The sequence below is a fragment of the Antechinus flavipes genome, chromosome 5 (genome assembly GCF_016432865.1).
Source record: "Antechinus flavipes isolate AdamAnt ecotype Samford, QLD, Australia chromosome 5, AdamAnt_v2, whole genome shotgun sequence".
Classification (NCBI taxonomy): Eukaryota; Metazoa; Chordata; class Mammalia; order Dasyuromorphia; family Dasyuridae; genus Antechinus; species Antechinus flavipes.
In genome coordinates, this window is record NC_067402.1 from 113,475,029 (window position 1) to 113,496,124 (window position 21,096).

The 21,096-nt window shown below is 41.1% G+C and overlaps 1 protein-coding gene across 1 annotated transcript; it reads right to left on the minus strand.

Moving 5' to 3' along the window:
• Positions 1-1,287: 1,287 nt before the first annotated feature.
• LOC127564002 (carboxypeptidase A1-like) lies at positions 1,288-14,727 on the minus strand. The gene is made up of 11 exons (XM_052000215.1): positions 14,644-14,727; positions 13,459-13,540; positions 10,800-10,934; positions 10,035-10,133; positions 9,002-9,103; positions 8,337-8,438; positions 7,865-7,975; positions 7,167-7,257; positions 4,103-4,302; positions 3,367-3,451; positions 1,288-1,537 (listed from the first exon to the last, which is right to left on the minus strand). Exons 1-11 carry the CDS (start codon positions 14,706-14,708, stop codon positions 1,350-1,352), a joined length of 1,260 nt encoding a protein of 419 aa, XP_051856175.1. The 5' UTR covers positions 14,709-14,727; the 3' UTR covers positions 1,288-1,349.
• Positions 14,728-21,096: the final 6,369 nt, after the last annotated feature.

Genomic DNA, 21,096 nt, shown 5'->3' on the forward strand with positions numbered 1-21,096 from the left:
GATGCTAAGTGAAATGAGCAGAACCAGGAGATCATTATATACTTCAACAATGATACTGTATGAAGATGTACTCTGATGGAAGTGGATTTCTTTGACAAAGAGATCTAACTCAGTTTCAATTGATCAAGAATGGACAGAAGCAGCTACACCCAAAGAAAGAACACTGGGAAATGAATGTAAACTATTTGCATTTTTGTTTTTCTTCCCAAGTTATTTTTACCTTCTGAATCCAATTCTCCCTGTTCAACAAGAGAACTGTTCGGTTCTGCACACATATATTGTATCTAGGATATACTGCAACATATTTAACATATATAGAACTGCTTGCCATCTAGGGGAGGGGGTAAAGGGAGGGAAGGGAAAAATTGGAACAGAAGTGAGTGCAAGGGATAATGCTGTAAAAAATTACCCTGGCATGGGTTCTGACAATAAAAAGTTATTAAAATAAAAAAAATTTAAAAAGAACTTTGTTATTAATTTTTCTAGATCTGTAAAATAATTTCTTGGGAGTTTGATTGGTATGGTACTGAATAAGTAGATTAATTCAGGTAGTATTGTCATTTTTATTATATTAGCTTAGCCTACTCATAAGCACTTGATATTTTTCCAATTGGTTAGATCTGACTTTGTGTGAAAAGTGTTTTGTAGTTATATTCATATAGTTCCTGACTTTGCCTTGGCAGATAGACTCCCAAATATTTTATATTATCAACAATTATTTTAAATGGAATTTCTCTTTGTATCTCTTGCTGTTGGACTTTTTTGGTAATATATAAAAATGCTGAGGATTTATGTGGATTTATTTTGTATTCTGCTAAAGTTGTGAATTATTTCTAGTAGTTTTTTAGTTGATTCTTTAGGGTTTTCTAAATATACCACTATATCATTTGCAAAGAATCATAATTTGATTTCCTCATCACCTACTCTAATTCCTTTAATCTCTTTTTCTTCCCTTATTGCCAAAGCTAACATTTCTAATACCATATTGATTAGTAATGGTGATAGTAGGCACTGTTTCACCCCTGATCTTATTGGGAATGGTTCTAGTTTGTCCCCATTACATATGATGTTTCCTGATGGTTTTAAATAGATTCTACTGATCATTTTAAGGAAAACTCAATTTATTCTTATAATTTTTAGTGTTTTTAGTAAGAATGGGATAGCTCCTTAGCTTCAGAAGACTTAAAATTCTGTCGATGAGTTCACAAATTCCCCATGAAACCTGTGAGGAACAAATTAGATTTTCCTCTGTTCTAAAAGTAGCAGCAGAACAAAACACTATAGATATACACACACATCCTGTCACTTTATTTGTCTCTCTTGGATACAGAGCAGGAATCAAGAATAACTCAATAGGGGTGTTTCAGGGTATGATCCATAATGGTCATAAGAGCCAGCCAGGTTTCCTGGGCAGTTGGGATTATCTCTTTGGCAGGTAGCAGGAAACCATAGCGTCCAGTGTCCCGGAGCTCAAAGGTGAAAGAGTATTTGATGCCTGCATCGTAGGTCCAGTCAATGGTGTTACCACTGGCTTGGTCTGGAATAGGAACACACAGTCAATCCAAGAGTCAATCACACTGTTGAAAGTTTGTTTGTTTGTTTTAAATTCAAATTTAGACAGGTGGAAATAAATCATAAACAATAATAGCTAGTATTTATTTAGTGCTGTGAAGTTTACAAAATGCTTAACATGCGCCATCTTGTTTTTTGTTATTATCCCCATTTTACAGAAGAAGAAATTGAGACATGTAAAGTTTGAGGGACTTATCCAGGATCACATAGCTGGTAAATATCTGTGATAGGATTTGAACTCAGGTTTTCTCAATTCTAAAATCTTTATGTGTGCAATCTCACTGGATCCTCACGTTAATCCCTGTGACATAGGTGCTATTATTATCCTTGTTTTAAAGATGAGGAAACTTGAGGGCAAGAGAGATTAAATGACTTGGCTGGGGTCTAAAGCAGGACTTAAACTCGGGTTTTCATGTGATCCAAGCTCCTTCCTCTTCCCCTGAGGCCCCTGGATCAAGCCCTTTCACTAAAGGCTTGTTGATTAATTGATTGAACAAGGCTAGATTGTTGCATTCTGAAGGAGGTGAGGTTTTTGTCACTTTCTCACCTCCCCTTCTCCCCTCTTTTGTCCTCCCTTCCTGGCCTCCCATCCCCCCAAAGGTTTTTCTGTAGAGTTATTTGCATTAAGATGCTAATCTTATACTGCTCTTCCGGGAACAGGAGAACTTCATCTCAGTGAAATGAATCTCTTATTCGAAATTTCAGTATCTTATAAACTAGGCAGGAGGGATATTTCAGGTACACTTCCTGATGTCTCTCAAGTCATACCTAACACAGGTATATTAGGTAGGTATTTACAAGAATCTGCTTATACACAAGAATTCTTGTTGTTCAGTCACTTCTGACTCTCTATGAACCCCATTTGGGTTTGGGTTTGTTTTGCAAAAATACTGGAAGTGGTTTACCATTTTCCTCGTCATAGATGGGGAAACAGAGGGCAACAGGATTCAGGGACTTGCCCAGCTAGGAGTATACAAGGCCAGACTCGGATGCATAAAAATCCGTCTTTTGACTCTAGGACTGACACTCTATCCACTTGTCATTAGTCATCCCCTGCACAAGACTGGGCACACCCACAAGGTAAAGACATCCCACCCTCCTAAGAGAGAAGCCTTGAGACAAATGCAAAGAGCACTATGTCCAGATCCAAAGGACCCGGTCTTGGACAAGTTACAATCTCTCTGAGCCTCAGTTTCTCTCATCTGTAAATGTGAGGGTTGGATTATGATCTCTAAGCCCCTCCAATCCTAAATCTTGTCCAGGGTCTTCAGAACGGGAGAAGTCTAAGATAGAGGTGATCTATGGGGTCAGAGATGGAAAAGAAGAAGGATTGTGAAAAGATCATTCCACAATCTTGTGACTGAAGAGATGATTCAATGACTTTGTGCTTCTAAAATGGGGTGTTCACCTTTTTGGTGTCATGGCTCCCTTGAGTACTCTAGCAAAACATATGGATTATCTCTGAATAATGTTTTTAAATGCATTAAATAAAATGGGATTATTATAAAGACAATAATATTGAAATGTAGTTATGGAAACTTCTTTAGGGTTCACAGACCCTAGGATAAGGATTTCTGATCTAAATGATGAGCCTGTGAGTTGAGGGACCAGGAATAACCACTGGTCTTCCCATTATAATATCATCAGTCTGGCCAGGACTCTTCTCACCTTGCCAGTGCCCAGTGCCCAGGCCTGATTCATTCCCTGGGCTATTCCCTTCCCCTGACATCCTCTCTGAGGATAAGCAGGCTAAAGGCCTCCCCTCTCTAGGTGGGAGCCTCTTGGGGCACTTACAGATTGTGGTGATGATGCTGCCATACTTGTACTTGGTCCCGTACAGAGAAGACAGCTTGGTCACTGCAGCCTTGGCCAGCTCATCCTGGAGGATAAAACAGAGTGAGACTCCCACACACTCACCCTGGTCCTAATAGGAAGAAGCCTGAAGGTCCCCTGAGCCTGTGGGGTGTATGATGAGAGAATGAGGGAGAAACCCCCCACCCCCGCTCAGTATCCCCTGAGGGAAGGACCTTGCTGGAGGTACCCCCTCTCAGGCTGAGCATGTGACTGAACCTGACCCCCAGACGCCCACCTGGAGGCAGAACTCCCTGCTGTCTGTCCGTCTGCTCTAGTTCTCTGTAGGGAGACCGTAAGGCTGGTGGGCAGACCCCAAATGCAACATTAAGAAGACACTCAGTATTCTATTAGGTGGGCTCCCTCCTCTCCACCAACAAGGCAGTCTGAAGCATTCTCGCCTGCAGTTTGAGGGTCCCTTCCACCCTTGTTTTACCAACTTATTTCATTCCCTAGTTCATTCATTCATTCATTACCCACCTTCTTTCATTCCCCAATTAGAAAATGAGATACTGCCCTAGGCTGGTGAGGAAACATGGGTGGGACAGCAGGGGAAAGCACCACATACGTGTGCCTTATTTTCAGCACATAAAGTCAAGGTTATAAGGAAGGCAATTAGGAATTCCTGGGAACAGGTCGGTAAGGGATGGAGTGGGGACTGGGCAGTGGGTAAACGCACCAGCTCTTGCTGGTGGGCAGCCCGGGCCGTGGTGTATCCGTAAGGATAGAGGAGAAGTTGAGAGTAACTATGGATGGAAATGAAAGCCTTGATATTCCCATGACTCTTCACAAAGTCTACGATGGACTTGATCTCCACCTCTGAGTTGGCAAACTTGCCATGGTACGTCTCTGAACAGGGATTGCTGCTGGCTCCAGGCGCTGTCGGAAACAGGACAAGGGTTAGCATTTGAAAACCAGACTCAGTAACTTCTCTTGGTGTGTCTTTTCACTCTGTGTGTGTGTGTGTGTGTGTGTGTGTGTGTGTGTGTGTGTTTGGGGCTCAAGGCAGAGTAGACAGAAGTAAGATGGGACCGTCCCCATAGAAATAGGGAGGATTCATAGTAGCAGGTGGGAGTCAATGAGAGAGAAGAGACTGTGATGCTAGATTCCAGGTCTAACACAGCCTGGGTTGGAAAGGGAACATGGAGATTACTGATGAATCCCTCCCCTAAATAATAATGCTAAGTTGGGAGGTTAAGGGGTGGGTTAGAGAAAAGTCAAAGATATGGGAAAAGAAGCATGGAAAAAAAGCTATTTTAAAATTCACAAAAGAAAAGAAAAAGAAAGGTAGAAAGGAAGACAAACAACAAAAGGAGACAGAGACAGAAAAAGCAGAGACAGAAAGTGACAGAGGCAGAGGCAGAGAAAGACAGAAACAGAGAGACAGATAGAGAGTCAGAGGCAGAAACAGAAACAGAGAAAGAGACAGAGAGACAGAGCAAAAACAAAGAGACAGAGACAGACAGAGGCAGACAGAAACACAGAGAGGGAGACACACACACAGACACACAAACACACACACACACACACACACACACACACACACACACACACACACAGGAATCAGGAAGATGAGCTCAAATCTGGCTGCAGATTTTTACTAACTTGGGCAAATCTTTTTAACCTCTATTTGCCCAGTTTCCTCCTCTGTAAGATGAGAATAATAATAGCATTCATCTTCCAGGATGATCTTTATAAAGTGCTTAGTACAGTACCTGGCACAGGGTGGGTGCCATCTAAATGTATAGATGGATAGAGGATTTGTTGAGGATTAAGCTAGAATATCCCTAAATACAGCCTGTATTTCTTGGGATTTACTGAAGGAGCAGCTAAAATAGATTGCAGCTTTTAGCATCTTTCCTTGAGAAGCACTCCCAGGCTTTAGGAGGTTCAGGTGACATCCCTTTACTCCTCCCCACTCAGGGACAGTTCTGATCCCACAGCACAAGGCTTGTTCTGTCCCATAATACTGAGCAGTGGATTTGGAGTTAAGAGTTTCTAATCCTTCCTCCGCCACTCTCTATGACCTTGGGCAAATTAATTGGCTGAGTCTCAGTTTCCTCTTTTGTAAAATGAAGGATTGGACAAGAACAGAGCTTCTTAACCTGGGGTCAATGAACATTTTTTAGGCCATTGTAGTTAAGTGACTTGCCCAGTCACTTGCTAAGTGTCTGCAGTCACATTTGAACTCAAGTCCTCCTCACTCTAGGGCCAGTGCTCTATCCACTTTACCACTTAGTTGCTCTCCAATAACTTTTTAAAAATTCAGTAACTGTATTTCAATATATATTTTTTATTATCCTATACTTTTTATTTTATGTACATAAAACCTATTTTTTCCTGAGGAGGGTTCCATGGGCTTTACCTAATTGCCAAAAAGATTTATGTTACAAAAAAAGAGCTAAAAACATGAACTAGAACAGTGATTCTCAAAGAATGGTCTAGAGAATCCTGGGGATCTCTGAAACCCTTTCAGAGGGTCTACAAATTCAAAAATAGTTTTTATTTCCAATATGGTAAATGTCTATAAATATAACCCAGATAAACAAAAACGCTTTGACGACATCCTCAATAATTTTTAATAGGATAAAGATACTGAAAACAAAAATTTGAGAACCACTGATCTAGGACATTGGTCTCTGCCCCTGGGATGCTGGACTCTGAGAGGTGAGCCTTTGCCTTATGTTGTCCAGAACCTGACTCCCATGTCACTTCTCAGTCATCTCTACACCATACTACTGGATGACCCCTTTTCATTCCCCTTTATGTATTGTCCTCCTTCGTTAGGATATAAACTCCTTGAACACAGGGACTATACATGTTTCCCATATTTGGAGTCCCAGGTTTAATACATAGAAAGAACTTAACCAAGAAAGTGACTTTTAAGGCCCCTTCTAGAATTGCACTTGTTTAACTTTTATTGGATTACTTGCGGTCTAGGGGAAGGCAGTGGGGGGAAGGAGGGAGAAAAATTCAGAATACAAGGTTTTACAAGGGTGAATGTGGAAAACTTTGTTTGCATGTGTTTGGAAAAATAAAAAGCTATTATTATATTTTTTAAAGGTGGCTTCTAGCTCTAAATCTGTGCTCTTTAACCCTGCCTCATTGAGATCCTCTTTCCCTTTAAGATACAACTCAGAGGCAGCGATGTGGCACAGTGGATCAAGCACCAGGCTCTAAAGTCAGGAGGACTTGAGTTCAAATACAGCTCAAGTCCTGTCTGCTGTGCAAAGCTTTTCCTGATTGTCCCCACATTTAGCCCCCTCCTTCCTAAATTACCTTGTATTTAATTACTTTGTAGGTATTTGTATGGGGCAACTAGGTGATGTAGTGGATAGAACACTAGATATGGAGTCAAGAAAACCTGCCTTCAAATTCAGGCTCAGTTACTTGTTAGTTGTGTGACCTGGGCAAATCAATTAATCTTATTTTTTCAACTATAAAATGAGCTAAAGAAGGAAATGATAGAGCATTTTTTGCTAAGAATTCCCAAAAGGGATCACAAAGAGTCGGCTCTGGCTGCATGCAACAAATGTATTTATTAACTTTATACCTATGCTGCATATATTTTATTTGCTCTTGTTGCCCCCATTAGAATGTAAGTTCCTTCTGAGGAGGGATTATCTCATTATCTTTACTGGTAATTCTAGTACCTGGTGCCATACCTAGTCCATAGTCAGCACTTAATAAGTTCCTATTGATTCATCAATCCTACCGAGAACTTGAACCTAATCTTAACTTACCTCCAAAGGCAGCATCCCAGTTCCTGTTGGGATCCACACCAATACAATTGGATCCAGCTGTAATGGACCTAGTCTTACGCCACAAGCGGTTCTGATACAAGGAAGGAAAAAGTCAATCAAGCAATCAACAAAGATATAAGTAAGGTGCCCATTACTGGGCTGGGTAATACATAAGAAGAAATGATCCCTGATCTTGATGCATTTTTAACCCAATTAGGGAGGTTGAATTAACATAGGTCAAACCATTAGAGAACAATTTAAAGTTAGTTCGTATGGGACAGACTTTTAATTAGTTCATTAGTACTCCAAAAAAGAGGGAGATCAGAGTGGGCTAAAGTAGTTAGGAAAGGCTTTATGGAGTAGGTAGAATTTGAAATGAGCACAAAGAGTCCTTTAATTTGGGCTTTCTCTAGGAAATGAGAGTAGTGAATCAGGGTTATGAGGTAGGGGTTAATCCAATATATTAACTAATTAAGAGAGATGGGATTGTAGTAGGAAGCAAGCTGATTTCTAATGGGCAGAAAGTGAAGAAAGCATAGGGTTACCCTCTGGTAATTGGACAAGCAATTGTAAAAGGTATCTAAATAAGGCAAGGACCCCCCAGTCCATGGATGATGGACCCTACTCCTTTCCCCGGGGATCTTGGAACCGAAACCTAGATAGGAGAGAAACATACGGGCAAGGCAAGGGTTCTATACCGTGGAGTGGGTATAGGCAAAACCATCAGGGTTGGTGACAATCTCTAAGAAGATGTCCATAGAATTCAAGATGGCAGTAAGCGTCTCATCGTGGCCATAGTCTTCAGTGATCTAGGTGAGAGGGACAAAATAAATTTCATGACTGGAATAGCACAACAAGGGTGATGTCCTGAGAAGAAAAGTTAGCTTCTCTCAACCTTCCTCTCCAAAGGAAGGAGTGGGAGATGGAAAGGAGTCAGCTTCACTCTTTGGCCTGTGATTCAGACTAATAAGGGTATCCGATTTTGCTTGGCCCTTCCAAAGGCAGAGGAAGCAATGGCCCCAACAAGAATGGAATCTTGGATGAGCAAATAAGGATCTGAAGGCACTCTCTTGAAGCATAAAATCTGCAGGATACCCCAGAGCCATATTCCTTCCAGTTCAGATAGTGAATGGATTTCCCTTCCCATTTAAGGCAATCCCCAGATTTTACCTTCTTAGCAAACCAAACTCCACTGGCCTGGGTGACCCATTCCCGGGAATGGATACCAGTGTCGATCCAGATGGCAGGGCGATTGTTACCCCCAGTGCTGAACTAGAGAAGAAAGAGGGGGATAAAGTTCAGTATAGTCTCCCAGTGGATTGCCTTCCTCAGCAGAATTGTGCTCTAAGTGCCAAGTTCCATTTTTTTACAAGGAAAAGTCTGATGCTTTTTCTCATGCCCAGCTCTTCCTCCCTTGTCCTGTTCTCTTAGATGTGCAGCAGAATGAGGTGCCCACAGAACCCATGCCAGTCACCCAGGGCTCTCCTCCATCATATTTCCTGGCATTCTGAAGAAAAGACCAAGGTAGGACCAGACGGATGTCGGGTTATAGGAGGGATCCCAGAATCTCAGTCAGAAATGCACTCAGGAAGCAATCCAGGCTAGCCCAGGCCGGCCCTCTAGAGTATCAGCAGTAAGGGTCTGGTATACATTCTCCACCTGAAGAACTTCAGGGAGGGGGGTCCTCTCCAGGTACCCCATTTTTACTTTGATCATTTAAATTGTTAGGAAGCCTTTCCATACCTCAAGCCTAAATCTATGTCTCTGCCATTTCTGTGGGTCCCTAGTTCTGCAGGAAGGCTGTAAGGGCACATGAACATCTAGACTTCTGGTACCTTCAGAATATTGAGGGGACGGCCCTCGAAACTCTTGCCAATTTGAATCTTACTGACGAGGTTTGGGTTCTCAGCCACCAGCAGATCCATAAATTCATAGATCTGTAAACAAGAGCATAGAAAAGAGAGTGAGCATACTCTGAGATTTATAGGACACTTTAGCTATGGTATTTCACAAGATCCTCCCAGTGATTCCATGAAGTAAAGAGAACAAGTTTTATTATGATCCTCATTTCACAGAAAAGGGAGCCCAAGACTCAGAAAGATGCTCAAGATCCCTTAGGTAGCAAGGTAGAGCTGGGCTCTGAATTCCAATCTTCTGACACTAAATCTAGTATTCTTTCTACTAGACCCCAAGAGAGTCATTTTGGCTTCCAAGGACCCATTTCCTTCATGCTTTTATTAATCTCACTAGCTCTTTTCCCAAGCATCTTGATGTCTTTGCTCTAGATGTTGGGGATATGGGTCCAAAAAAAGTTGAGAGATGTATCATCCCCCAAACCTCTGGGAGCCACAGAACTCAGGGAAATTCAGCATTCAGAGATCCTCTAGCTCCCAGCTATTATTCACCTTTCCAGCTCTTTCCCTAAGCACGTTGATATCTCCCTTTGCTCTAGGTATTAGGGATATGGATTCAAAAAAGGATGAGAGATGTATCATCCCCCAAACCTCTGGGAGCCACAGAACCCAGGGAAATTCAGTATTCAGAGATTCACTAGCTCCCAGCTTCTTAAAATGGTGGGTCACAACCCCATATAGGGTCTTGTAACTCAATGTGGGGATTGTGAAATTATGATTTGTTATCAGTAAATGTTTGATTCATATACTTGTTTTATATACCTGTATACTCAGGGTCTTATAAAAATTTCTCTGAAAAAATGGGTTATGAGTGGAAAAAGTTTAAGAAGCCCTGCCTTAGATCACACACACACCTTCATAGAACATCTCTGGGGGCTTGTGTAGCAGGGGGAGGGCACTATGTTGTGTTCAGGGGATCAGCGGCAGGGATTGAGACTCTCTCAGAAGCCCTTACCTCTGCCAGGTTGTGGTAAGCATCATAACGGAAGGTGTCTGTGGAACGTGCCGTGGACCGGGTGGCAAGCATCTGTCGATGTTCATTGTTCAGCAGCAGCTGGAGAGTTGGGAGAGGGAACAATTGTTAAGAAAGTCTACTCTCCATTCTCCCCACCATTTCTCTCATCTCCTTGGAAACAGATGCTAAAAGCAGGACTAGGTAATTCTGGCTCCACAAAAGAGCCTGACTGATCCAACACATAGAGGAAGCAGCTTGTCACCCATGTGGTAGAATCTGATGCCCACCGGCCATCCAAATACCTTACCATGCCCCTGACCTGTCCTGGTACCATCCTATTGTTAGACATTCCCAGAACTGGAGGCATACGTAGGTGAAGAAAGTCAAGTATTTTAGCCTTTGCTGAATGATACATATCTGATTTTGGAGAAAAGGAAAAGGTCCCTTTACTTGGAAAGGATTAATTGATCCCATTAGCTTGTTAGAAAATTGGGCTTGAGAATAGGAGCAAGTCAATGGATAATGGAAGGGCATGCACAGGAATAGGGCAATAGAGTATTTGTGAGTAGGTGACTAAGGATAATTGGAGGACAAAAGGTATTCCAAAGATAAAATGTTCTTACTTTCCCACTTGCTTGGGGTTCGGGGATTGGAAATTGGACATTGAGATCTCCCCTAACAAAGAGACCAGAGTCCTAGGTCTGCAGTGCCATACTGATTCCTCCTCTGCCTTCCACAACCCACGGGCACCCATTCTTCCATTACCTGCACATCGTCAATCATGATGTTATAGTTGATTTTATTTAACTCCAGGAATGATTTGACAGACTGGACACTGTGCAGAGGCACACGGACATCGATGGGGCTGGAGGGAGAGGAGGGACCACGCCAGAAGTCCAGCTGTAGAGCACAAAAACTATAATTGTCCAAAGGGTCTGGGGTATGCTAGCTAGAATACTAGGATAAAGAGAGGGGTACATGGCCGTGGGAGGAAAAAGAAAGTGTGAGTTAAAATTTTCCTTTGTTAGAATTTAAAAGACAGACTAGGAGACCAAAAGAACAACTGTGATTTGTGTGGTGACATGGAACTAGGAGATTCTACAGAACAAGAAAGTAAACCAGAAAATGGAATAGGAGGAATTTTCTGACACACACCCTTCCCTCAATGTTGTGCATTCCAAGAATATCCCCAATTTATCCTTATTTGTATGTAATTGTTGGTGTATTGTGTCTCCCACTGTCTGTGAGCTCTTGGCAATTTTTTGGTATCCTGAGCACTTAGCACAGAGCCTGAGGATTCATAATAGGCAACATGTTGACTTGATTTGATATACTAGAACCTACTGGTCCTAGACTGCCTTCTGGGGCCAAGCGGAAAAATCTTATTCACGATCAATGACAGTCTTCAAATAATTGAAGAGAGCTTTTATGGCTCCCTTCTGGCTTCTTTTCTCCAGGTGAAACATCCCCACTTCCTCAGCTGATCTTTCCATGGCACTTAACTATTCTGTTTACCCTTCTTCAGAGTGCAAGAGCCAATATTCTTCCTAAAATGTGACTCTCACCACTGAACACAAATACACCAGCTCTGTTCTTACTAGGGAACTATCGCTTCCCTAGACCTGGAAAGTATGTCTTTCTTAATGCACTGCTACATCATGATCAACTTATACTAACTTGAGCAATAAGATCAACCCATACTAAACTTGTCATCTATAAAGATGCTCAGATCTTTTTTCAGATTAAACAGCTATCTAGCTAACCCTCGGCCCAAATTGTATGTGTGAAGCTGACTTTTCAAAATCAGCTGTAATTTATATTTATTTCTATTAAATTTTATCTTATTGAATTTGGCCCAATATTCTAGTTTATAGAAGTCTTTTTGGATCCTGACTCTGTTGTACAAGAAATTAGCTATACCTCGTAACTTAAATTTATCCTCAGATATCTAGAGTTTGATAAAAATGTTAAACCTCACAGAGCTAAACATAACTGAGAATCTTTGGTAGAGACTTGTTGTCATATTAACCTTGGACAATTAATGACTATTCTCCAGATCAATCTTTCAATCAGTCGAGTCTATTTAAATTTAACTTTCACCTCATCCACACCATCTTGTCCATTAGAAAAGCACTGGAGTAAAATTTATTATGATTTTTATATCATTCAATATGATACATGTAATGAATATACTAATAATTAGATTTCTCAGAGCTGCCTTTTCTGGAGTGGGAGTCAGAATCTCACAATACAGCTTAAAATCATTAACCATTCTGATAATGGCTATATTCTTATGTGGTATTGGACCTGTGTACAATAAGTGAAACAAATTGAGAACTACAGAAAACTGTTCCCATCAATTCATACTAAACTTGTGGTCTATGAAAATCCACAAATCTTTTTCAGATAAACTGCTATCTAGCTAACTCTATCACTAATATGTATTGTGAAGATGACTTTTCAAAATCAACTGTAACTTATATTTATTCCTATTAAATTTGATCTTTTTGGATTTGACCCAATATTCTAGTTTGGTTCTATGCCCTGGTTCTGGTTCTGTGCCCTGGGAAGGAAGTGGTTGCAATCCTCAAGATATGAAACAATCCAAAGAGAATATATTGTCTTCTGTTTCAAGGCTTGTCATGGCAATGGTTGTACTATAATCTTCCTTCCCTCTTCTTTTCCACATAGGATTTGTGTATAAAATCTCCACTTTTCCTGCAACAGGTAGAGGTGTTCTGCCCAGGAGAACTTTCAGTGTGCAAATTGTATCCCTCATTCTAAAAGTGATTAATTACCTGATATCTAAAAACCTATCTCTGGGCCTGCTTTGTGCGGCTCCAGCCATTCACAGTCCAGAGATCAATAAATTAAAATTATGTTAACAAAGAATATTTTAGTGTTTTGTGAAAAGGAAGGTTGACAATTTAAGTAGATGACAAAAGGCAGAGAAGGTATTGGGAGGGAATATTTATGTTACAGAATGCTAGCACAAAAAGGGATCTTATAGACCGATCATCTCCTTCTTGAAGAAACTGTACCAGAGTGGTCCAAGTCACACAGCTAACAAGTGGTAGATCCAAGACTCATGACCCCTGCTTGGAGCTTTTTTCACTGTCCCCACCCCGAACTGTCTCTGAAGTTCATTTTTCTGAGAGGGGTCAATCCACCCTTTTCTGTCCCAGGGAGGTAGCAACAATAGCTCCATGGGCACCATTGAGCCCCAAAGGCCCAGTATCCTCAAAGGGGCAGGGAGCTCCTTAGAGAAGCCTGAACCCTTAGAAACAAGATGGCACTGGGAATGGGCGTCTGGCTGAAGCAGAGAGTTTGGAGGCAACAAAGAAGGGATCAAGTCCTGTATCTCAGCCTCACAGGAAGAGTTTTTCTCCCACAAAGGAGAGTTCCAGGACCCCAGTCTTCTTACCTGAAGATGATCCAGATCTTCTAGCTCCTTCACCTTCTCTACCTGAGCCTTATCAGCTGCTGAGATTCGGAGCACTTGGTGCCTGTGCAGGAGCAGAGTGAGGATTGAGTGTCATGGCCTGGAGGAGCCAGATCTTTCTCCTCCTTCCTAAGTTTCTTGCTGACCACTAGCCTCACATTGCCCGGCAAGATGAACTTCCCCTCTATCCTAGGTAGGTGAGCAGCGGGTACTGAGGTTGTGTTCCTGGCGCTAAGTAGAATCGCTCACCATAGTCCTAAATTTTCTTTTAAGGAAAGAAAGGGAAGGGTGGCTAGATAGCTCAGTCATCAGAGAGCTGGGCCTGGAGTCAGGAAGATTCATCTCAGACCTCAGACACTACTAGCTGGGTGACCCTGGACAAGCACTGAACCCCGTTTGCCTCAGTTTACTCATCTGTAAAATGAGCTGGAGAAAGAAATGGCAAACCAGTCCAGTATCTTTGTCAAGAAAACTCCACTGAAGAGTCAGATGTGCTGAAACAACTGAACCAAAAAGGAAGGGGAGATGAGGTAGTTCATGGTTCTGAAGTGGAAGGGGATATTGTGGGTCTGTGTGGGTGTGTGTAAAGAACCAGGGGCCAGAGAAGGTAAAAGGAAAGGCTTCACAGAATAAGGACTGTCTCAGCACCTAAGGATCATAGCATTAGACTATTAGAGCTGAAAGATTTCAAGAGACCATCAACTCTCATCTTCTTATTTTACAGAGGAGGCAACTGAAGCACAGAAAGGTAGAAAAACATTAATATTTGGGGCTGAATTAGAACCCAAGGTTTCCTAACTCCATGTCCAGTGATTCCATATAGTGTTCAGAGATCCTTAGCAGTGTGGATCCCATCCCAAGCCTTTACTCTTCCAATTTCTTTGGAGTCCTGAGAACCTTTTTAGATTTGGGTCTCTAATTTCCCTCAGTGGGGCTCAGTCCTCTCCTATGGATTCCTGCTCAAACTGTATGTCTTCTCTGGGCCCCAAGAGTCAGTCCTTAAGAAAGTGGCTCTCACTGGCCAGCATCCCCTTTGGTGTTTGTCTCCCCAAGGCACCTCGGCCTTCTCCCCTACTTCTTCCCTTCCTGCCTCCAAATGTCTCCCCCAGGCTTTCCTTTCCTTCCTTTCCTAAGACCTGAAAGGTACCCCCCTATCCAGCCACCTACCCAGAAAAGTCCTCCTTGGCAAAGACAGCCAGCAACACGGCACTCAGAATCAGCAGCCCCTTCATGGTGAAGCTGCTCAGGAAACAGTCTGAGGACAAAGAGAAAGCAGCCCAAGACTTTTAAACCTGTGTCAGGGAACCCCAGCTGACTTCTTGGCTGTGTGGGCTCCACCCCTTTCACCTGCTCTCAATCCCACAGAAGTCACCCCCAACCCTATTTCCTAAACTCTGATGCCTTCCTGCCCTTCCTGATAACGCACTGAGAATGGGCCAGCTGGAGAGATAGGCTGAGTTTCAAGCCTTTGGCTCTCAGCTGGGACCAGGACGAGCTTTAGGCAACCCAGACCCGTATTCCATGAGCTTTCTGGGGTCTTCCACAAGGGCCACATCTCAGATGGGAGCTAACATAGCCGGGGGTTGGAAGTTTGGCTTGTTAGTGACCCCTCAAGAATTCCAAATGCTGAAAGGCCCATTCTCCAAAGCTCCACAAACCAAGCACTGGGCAAGGGGATGGGGAGGCAGCTAAAAAGCAAGTCAATGGCTTTGTGGAGCTTACAATCCACGGAGGGTGGAGGAGATCGAGTCACTAGGAAGAATGACAAGGAAAAAGAATGTGAGAAGTTTGGGGAAAGGAGATACAGGGTCACTGAGTAAACGGAGATCTCAGGACATTTTGAGTCCTTTGCCCCCATGGGAGAGGGACCTGTAATTCTCCATACTTTTCTCTCTGTACTGAGTTGCCTCCTCACCACGAGTTGAGACTATTCCTCCACTCTCACAAACAGAGCTATCCCTAGGACATGCTAAGATGAGCCCCTATTCCCAGGCCCCACACTTTTGGGAGGCCCCGTCAGCTCTGGGAGAAAGTTTGGGAGTCCACCCATTGATAGATGGCCTTCCCCAGGTCACTTAGGGTATAAGCCATACTACTGCCATTAGAAGGGATTTTAGTTGAACCACCTGGTATTTCAGGTAGGAGAACTAAGGCCTAGAAAGGGTAGGGAAGCAACTTGTGCCAGGTCAACACGGACGGTAATTAAGCAGCAGAACCAGCACTTGAAAACAGATCATCTGATGCTAAATTCCAGTGAGCTAACCCTGGTTTTTTTTTTTTTCCAGTTTCAATCTCCTCACCTATAAAAATGAAGACAATAGTACTTATGTTATATACTTCAATCAGCAAGCATTTACAAAGCACCTACTATGTGCCAGGTGTTGTTCTAAGTACTGGGAATACAAAATCAAAACGGAAACAATCCCTGCTCTCAAGGAGTTTATATTCTATTACTAGAGAAGTGTATGTGTGTGTGTGTGTAAACATGCAAAAATATACACATCTATACTATATGTGCATATGTAATATATACAATTAATATGTACATATATGTTGTGTATGTGAAATATGTCAGTGTATGATTTTTGTAAAATAAATACAAGGTAATATTTAGTAACGTGAGAGAAGGAGAGGTCCAAGTATTGTGTTATGGGAAAGTTGAAGAGGGACAGATTCCTTTCATCAGGAAGAATCAGGGAAGGCTTCATAGAGGAAGTAGCATCTCAGTTGGTCCTTGAAGAATGGATGCATTTTAATAGACAAGAACTCCCAGACTCTTCTGGGAGTGGAGAAAGGGGAGTTGGGGAAAAATCCATTCTAGAACGAGAGACAGTGTGAACAAGGGCACAGAGATAGAATGAAGGATGAAAACGGGGGAGAGAAGGTAGTCTAGTTTGGCTGGAGTGTAGAGCAGGAAGATGAGAAGAGTATGAGATAAATCTGGAAATGTAAATTGGGGGAAGGTAAAAAATCTGCCAGGATCAGAAATTGATGCTTCTTTGGTCAGCTCAAAGCCCTAATCAAGGTTAAGATCTGGAAACAAAGAAAGGTAAGGAAGAGGGAGAAGTAATCAGCAAGGAGGGAAGAACATTTTCCTTTTCATAAACTACACAGCAGGAAGAAAGAGATCCAAGGTGAGTAAGGAATAGGATCTGAAAGGGCTAAAAAACTTGAACAAATATTTAGAAAATAGGGCTTAGGAAGAGAAAACACATGAGTAAGGGGCCCTGGGACCAACATGAAGACACTGGGTGTCTAAATAGCAGGTTATAGGATCTACTTGAAGACTCTGTTGAAAGTTAGGGGAAAAGGGGATACAGAAAATAAACCTTGACTCTTTTCCTAGCCTTTAACCATTGTGAGGAACTGTTGTGTTTGGAGAAGATACCCTTATTATATTGTATTTAGTCTGAGAGTCTTAGCCCCTTAGCCCTGGGAGCCATCAGATCTGGGAAGCAAGACCAAGGGTCTTCTTTCTCCCTATTGGTGATCCCTCCATGGGAACTGTCACCAACATATAAGATGCTGGAATAGGACATCATACCCATCCCAGGATGGGGTCAAACTGAGACCTGTTGAAGACTTTAGCTCAAAAAGCCACGGTCTCCCATTGCATCCAGGGCCATCTCCACTTGTCCTGGTCTATATCTTGCCACTGGGCCCAGATGGCTCTGGAGGGGAAGATAAGGCAGGTGACCTTGCCCAAACTCCCTCACTCAAATCTAATTCACTTGCCTGTTATAGTTTCCCTTTCCTGATATCATGATCCTCTTCGAGAAGGAAGGACAAAAAACAACAACCAAGCCAATGGTTGCCTAGCCAGTTAATGGAGAAACCCAGTGTCCAAAAGCAGAGAGGCACTACATGAGTGTCTACTTACAGAGCATAGCCTATACTGTATAACTAACACCAAAAACCACTCTCGAGCTTCTTCTGGAACTAGAAGGTCACTTTGTTCAGTATTTAGATAATAATAATAAAAAAAACCTATTAACCAAAATTGCTACACCAGATCTCCAAATTTAGTTCTAAATAATAAATATTGACTATAACCTTACATTGGTAACAATAAAAGATTCATCACAGGAAATTCAGAACTTATTTTGATATCTAAGTAGATGATCTTAAGTTCAACTTAACACAAATGATTCTACTATAAGATGCTCAACAGCAAATAACCAAAGATTTGAGATGTAGAAATAGAAAAATTCAAAAGTGTATCATTAAAAACAAATGTTCATTATTAATTATGTTAACAAACCAATTTTAAGGTGAAGATTTCATTTGGAAACAGACTTATAGATTCTCACTAAACTCATTTCTTGTGTGGGAATTTCATCACCCATAACAAGTTCTTTTATTATGGCTGATGCATCTCATGGTTTAAAGAAACCTGGCTAATTTACAAATTAAGGAATTCAACAGAGGGCACAGAGAGGGCCTAGCCCAAGTTCCTGCCTATGAAGCTACTGGAAATTTTATTTTCTTTCACCATCCCCAACCTGTGAAGAGAGAAAGATGCGGCATATCCTCAGAATTGATACCCAGGTCGAACTGATCTAAAAAACAAAACCAATCTGCGTAAGGTTTTCATTTTATTTCTTTCTACATACAGTAATTATCAATTTTAGGTTTTAAAATCACCACTTTTAGATTTTAACATCTAGAAAATAACTTCCAATAACAATGAACCATTTTAGAATTTTCATGTGATAGTCAATTTTTCTTAACTGTGACTTCCTCTTAAAGCATACAGTTCCCTAAATGATGGAACTGGTTTTAAACAAATTTTCCACCTTCTTTTAATTGTTTAGTTTATACTCTAATTCAGATTGCTGAATGGCAAGCCAAATGTCAGGAAGAGCCCATTACTTAACAATTAGTATTTACTGAGTCTCAGAGACACAATTGATAAGATTTTCCTTTTCCAAATTACCAGTTCTCAGGAGGGATTGGGCTTTCTCTCTAGTTCCCTTAAATAAGTTTCTTTGTTTTAGGGAGAAAACAAGACAATTCTTATAATTCAGATAGAACATAATCTATCACAAAATAGTTAATCTCATAATCTTCTTAAGTAACACAAATAATTTTGGATGAAATTTTACAAAACTTTCTAAATTCTTAATTATAGTACTTCAGATGTAGTACCCGATTATCAGAATTGATAGAATGTGTTTAACTACTTCCTAAACCATTCATTTTGAAACATAGGTAATATGATCTTTACAAATTGCCCAACATATAATTTAGAAAGAAATATAACACCTGAAATAAATGATATCTAATTAAAAGGGATGAAACAGTTTGCCTTTGGTCAAATATTTTACAATCATGTGATTCTAATAACCTGAGAGGCGGATTCTATTTTTATCTTATTATAGAACAGCAAATTGAAGTAAATAGAACTTTCTTGGGACCATATAGCTAATAAATTTCTTATTGACAAATGACAAATAGCTAGTTTATTAATGCCAAATAACCAATTATCTTTCCTGTTAGCCTATGTAAGTTACCATAATACTAACCAGGAGAGAACTTTTCTTCAGAACCTTATAATCACCAGAGATAACATTCCAATGTTCTTAGAATTTATAAAGATTATCCATAAGTTAATCTATACATATTTTTTAAATCATATGGTGACACTTACTAACTCTCTATATAAATTTTTCCTAAAAGAGCTAGGATCCTCTGCCTTTGAGTCTTATATCCAGATAAAAACAGTCAAGTTCCCAATTTTAACACACACCAATTAAAAGTTATTTTAAAATCAATTAGTATTTAACTTTAGTTTGTGAGATTTCTTAAATTCTAACTAAATATTCATTCCCTATTATGATTATGATTATTATTTGAGGCATTCCCTGATACACATAAGCCTTTTCTCTTTTTGTGAGTCAGGGAATGGATTAAGTGTCCGTCTTATTTCAAAATTCAGACCTTCATCCTGAAATTTTCACTGATGCCACTTTTAACCTTTCTCCCAAATCCCAAAAGTTTTTAAAGTGGCCGCAAATTACTTTTATAATATCCCATTAATTTCCAATCAGATGACATAAATTTAGTTGAATGCACTTCCAAATCAGAAAAGCATTTACCTCAACAATGGCAATATATAGGTCACATCTAAAAAGCTTAAATATAGTTATCAAGTAAGAAGTTGGTATTTGCCTTTTTGCCAAAGTCCTATGATTGATTTTGGTTTCAATCATCCTCTAACAGAAAGCCAGTGGCTTAAACACAAGAGTGTGGTTCTAGCCATTCCCCCAAACCCGTTAACACATTGTGAAAAGCTTGCCTTCCTACTTCATAACATTTTCAACCAAAACATAGGAAAGGGGCTTACCCAAGACAGGCTGGCTGGCTCTTCCATCTCATGCTGTCATGAGAGTCAGTGCCAGGGACTGGCAGTGATGGGGCAGAACTGGCTGGTACTGCTGTTACCTGGATCTTCCTTAAGTCACACTGGACTCCACACATGGAGGAAACACAAGGTTCTCAAATGGAGAGCCCCCCATCTAAACTTGTTGGTTGTGATACTGGGGCCCCAAACCAAAATGGCGCTAGGATTGCTGTTGCTTGGATCTCCCCTGAGCTACTCCCATCTCCACACAGGAGAGGAGAGAGTCTTGAGAAAAAGAAGAGAACTTGGCAAAATGGGGTGGAGGTAGGGGTGGACACTGGGATCTAGAATCAGGGCATATACTATAAAGGCCCAAAATTAGTGGGGGTCATTTAAAGCAGGGGTTCACCCAGGAGCCCCAAATTTTTCCCCAGTAAGGGAATTAGCTTGACTTGGAGAAGGGCCAGAAAAGATGAGCACACACCAAAAATATTGAGGCACCAATATGGGTTGCATGTAGTCTCTGAAAGAATTCAGCCTCCCAACCATCAAGCAAGGGTGTTGACTTGGTTAGGATGTAGCCTGCAAACCTCTTTAAGAGAGAGAGCTTCTACAGAGGAACATGGACTGTACCCCAAACTTACCCAGGTGTTCCAGGAGGAGTGCTCTTTCCTGTAAGCTTAAAATGATTAATCTCAAAACTTCCAGAATCTGCTAAGATGTTTTAAATGTTTTTTCTACTTTTAGCAGTTTTGTCTCAACTTTATCTCTGCAATCAAGTTTGTGACTATAGAAGGCTTCCCTTTCCTTTAGCAAACTAATAGATCTGATAAGCACAACTCCCAAAAGTTTTTTCTTACTGATGTCACCTAGATATTTTCAAGGTGGTTTGAGCCTAGCTCGCAAAATGAACAGAACAGAAATTTTGCCAACACAGAACAAGAGTCAACAATCAACAAAAGCACACATTCTAAATCCATAATTGAGAGACCCCCAGATGGACCATTTTTCTGATTTTTTAAAGGGTGCTAAAATCACCTTTTGTTTCCCTCTGTAATTTTGGGGAATGTAAAGTCCCAAATCCCAAGACAGCCACTATCCAGCATTCTGAGATAGTGGGGCCCAAATCAATCTCTATTGAAGCATCCCTCTAGAAGATCCAATTGATTAAGTACCCAGTAACTAATTGATTCTTATTAGCACCTTGCAGGAATATTGAGGTTTCATGGAGAAGCAGGCCTTAATAAATTTATAAATATAAATATAAATAAAAAAAT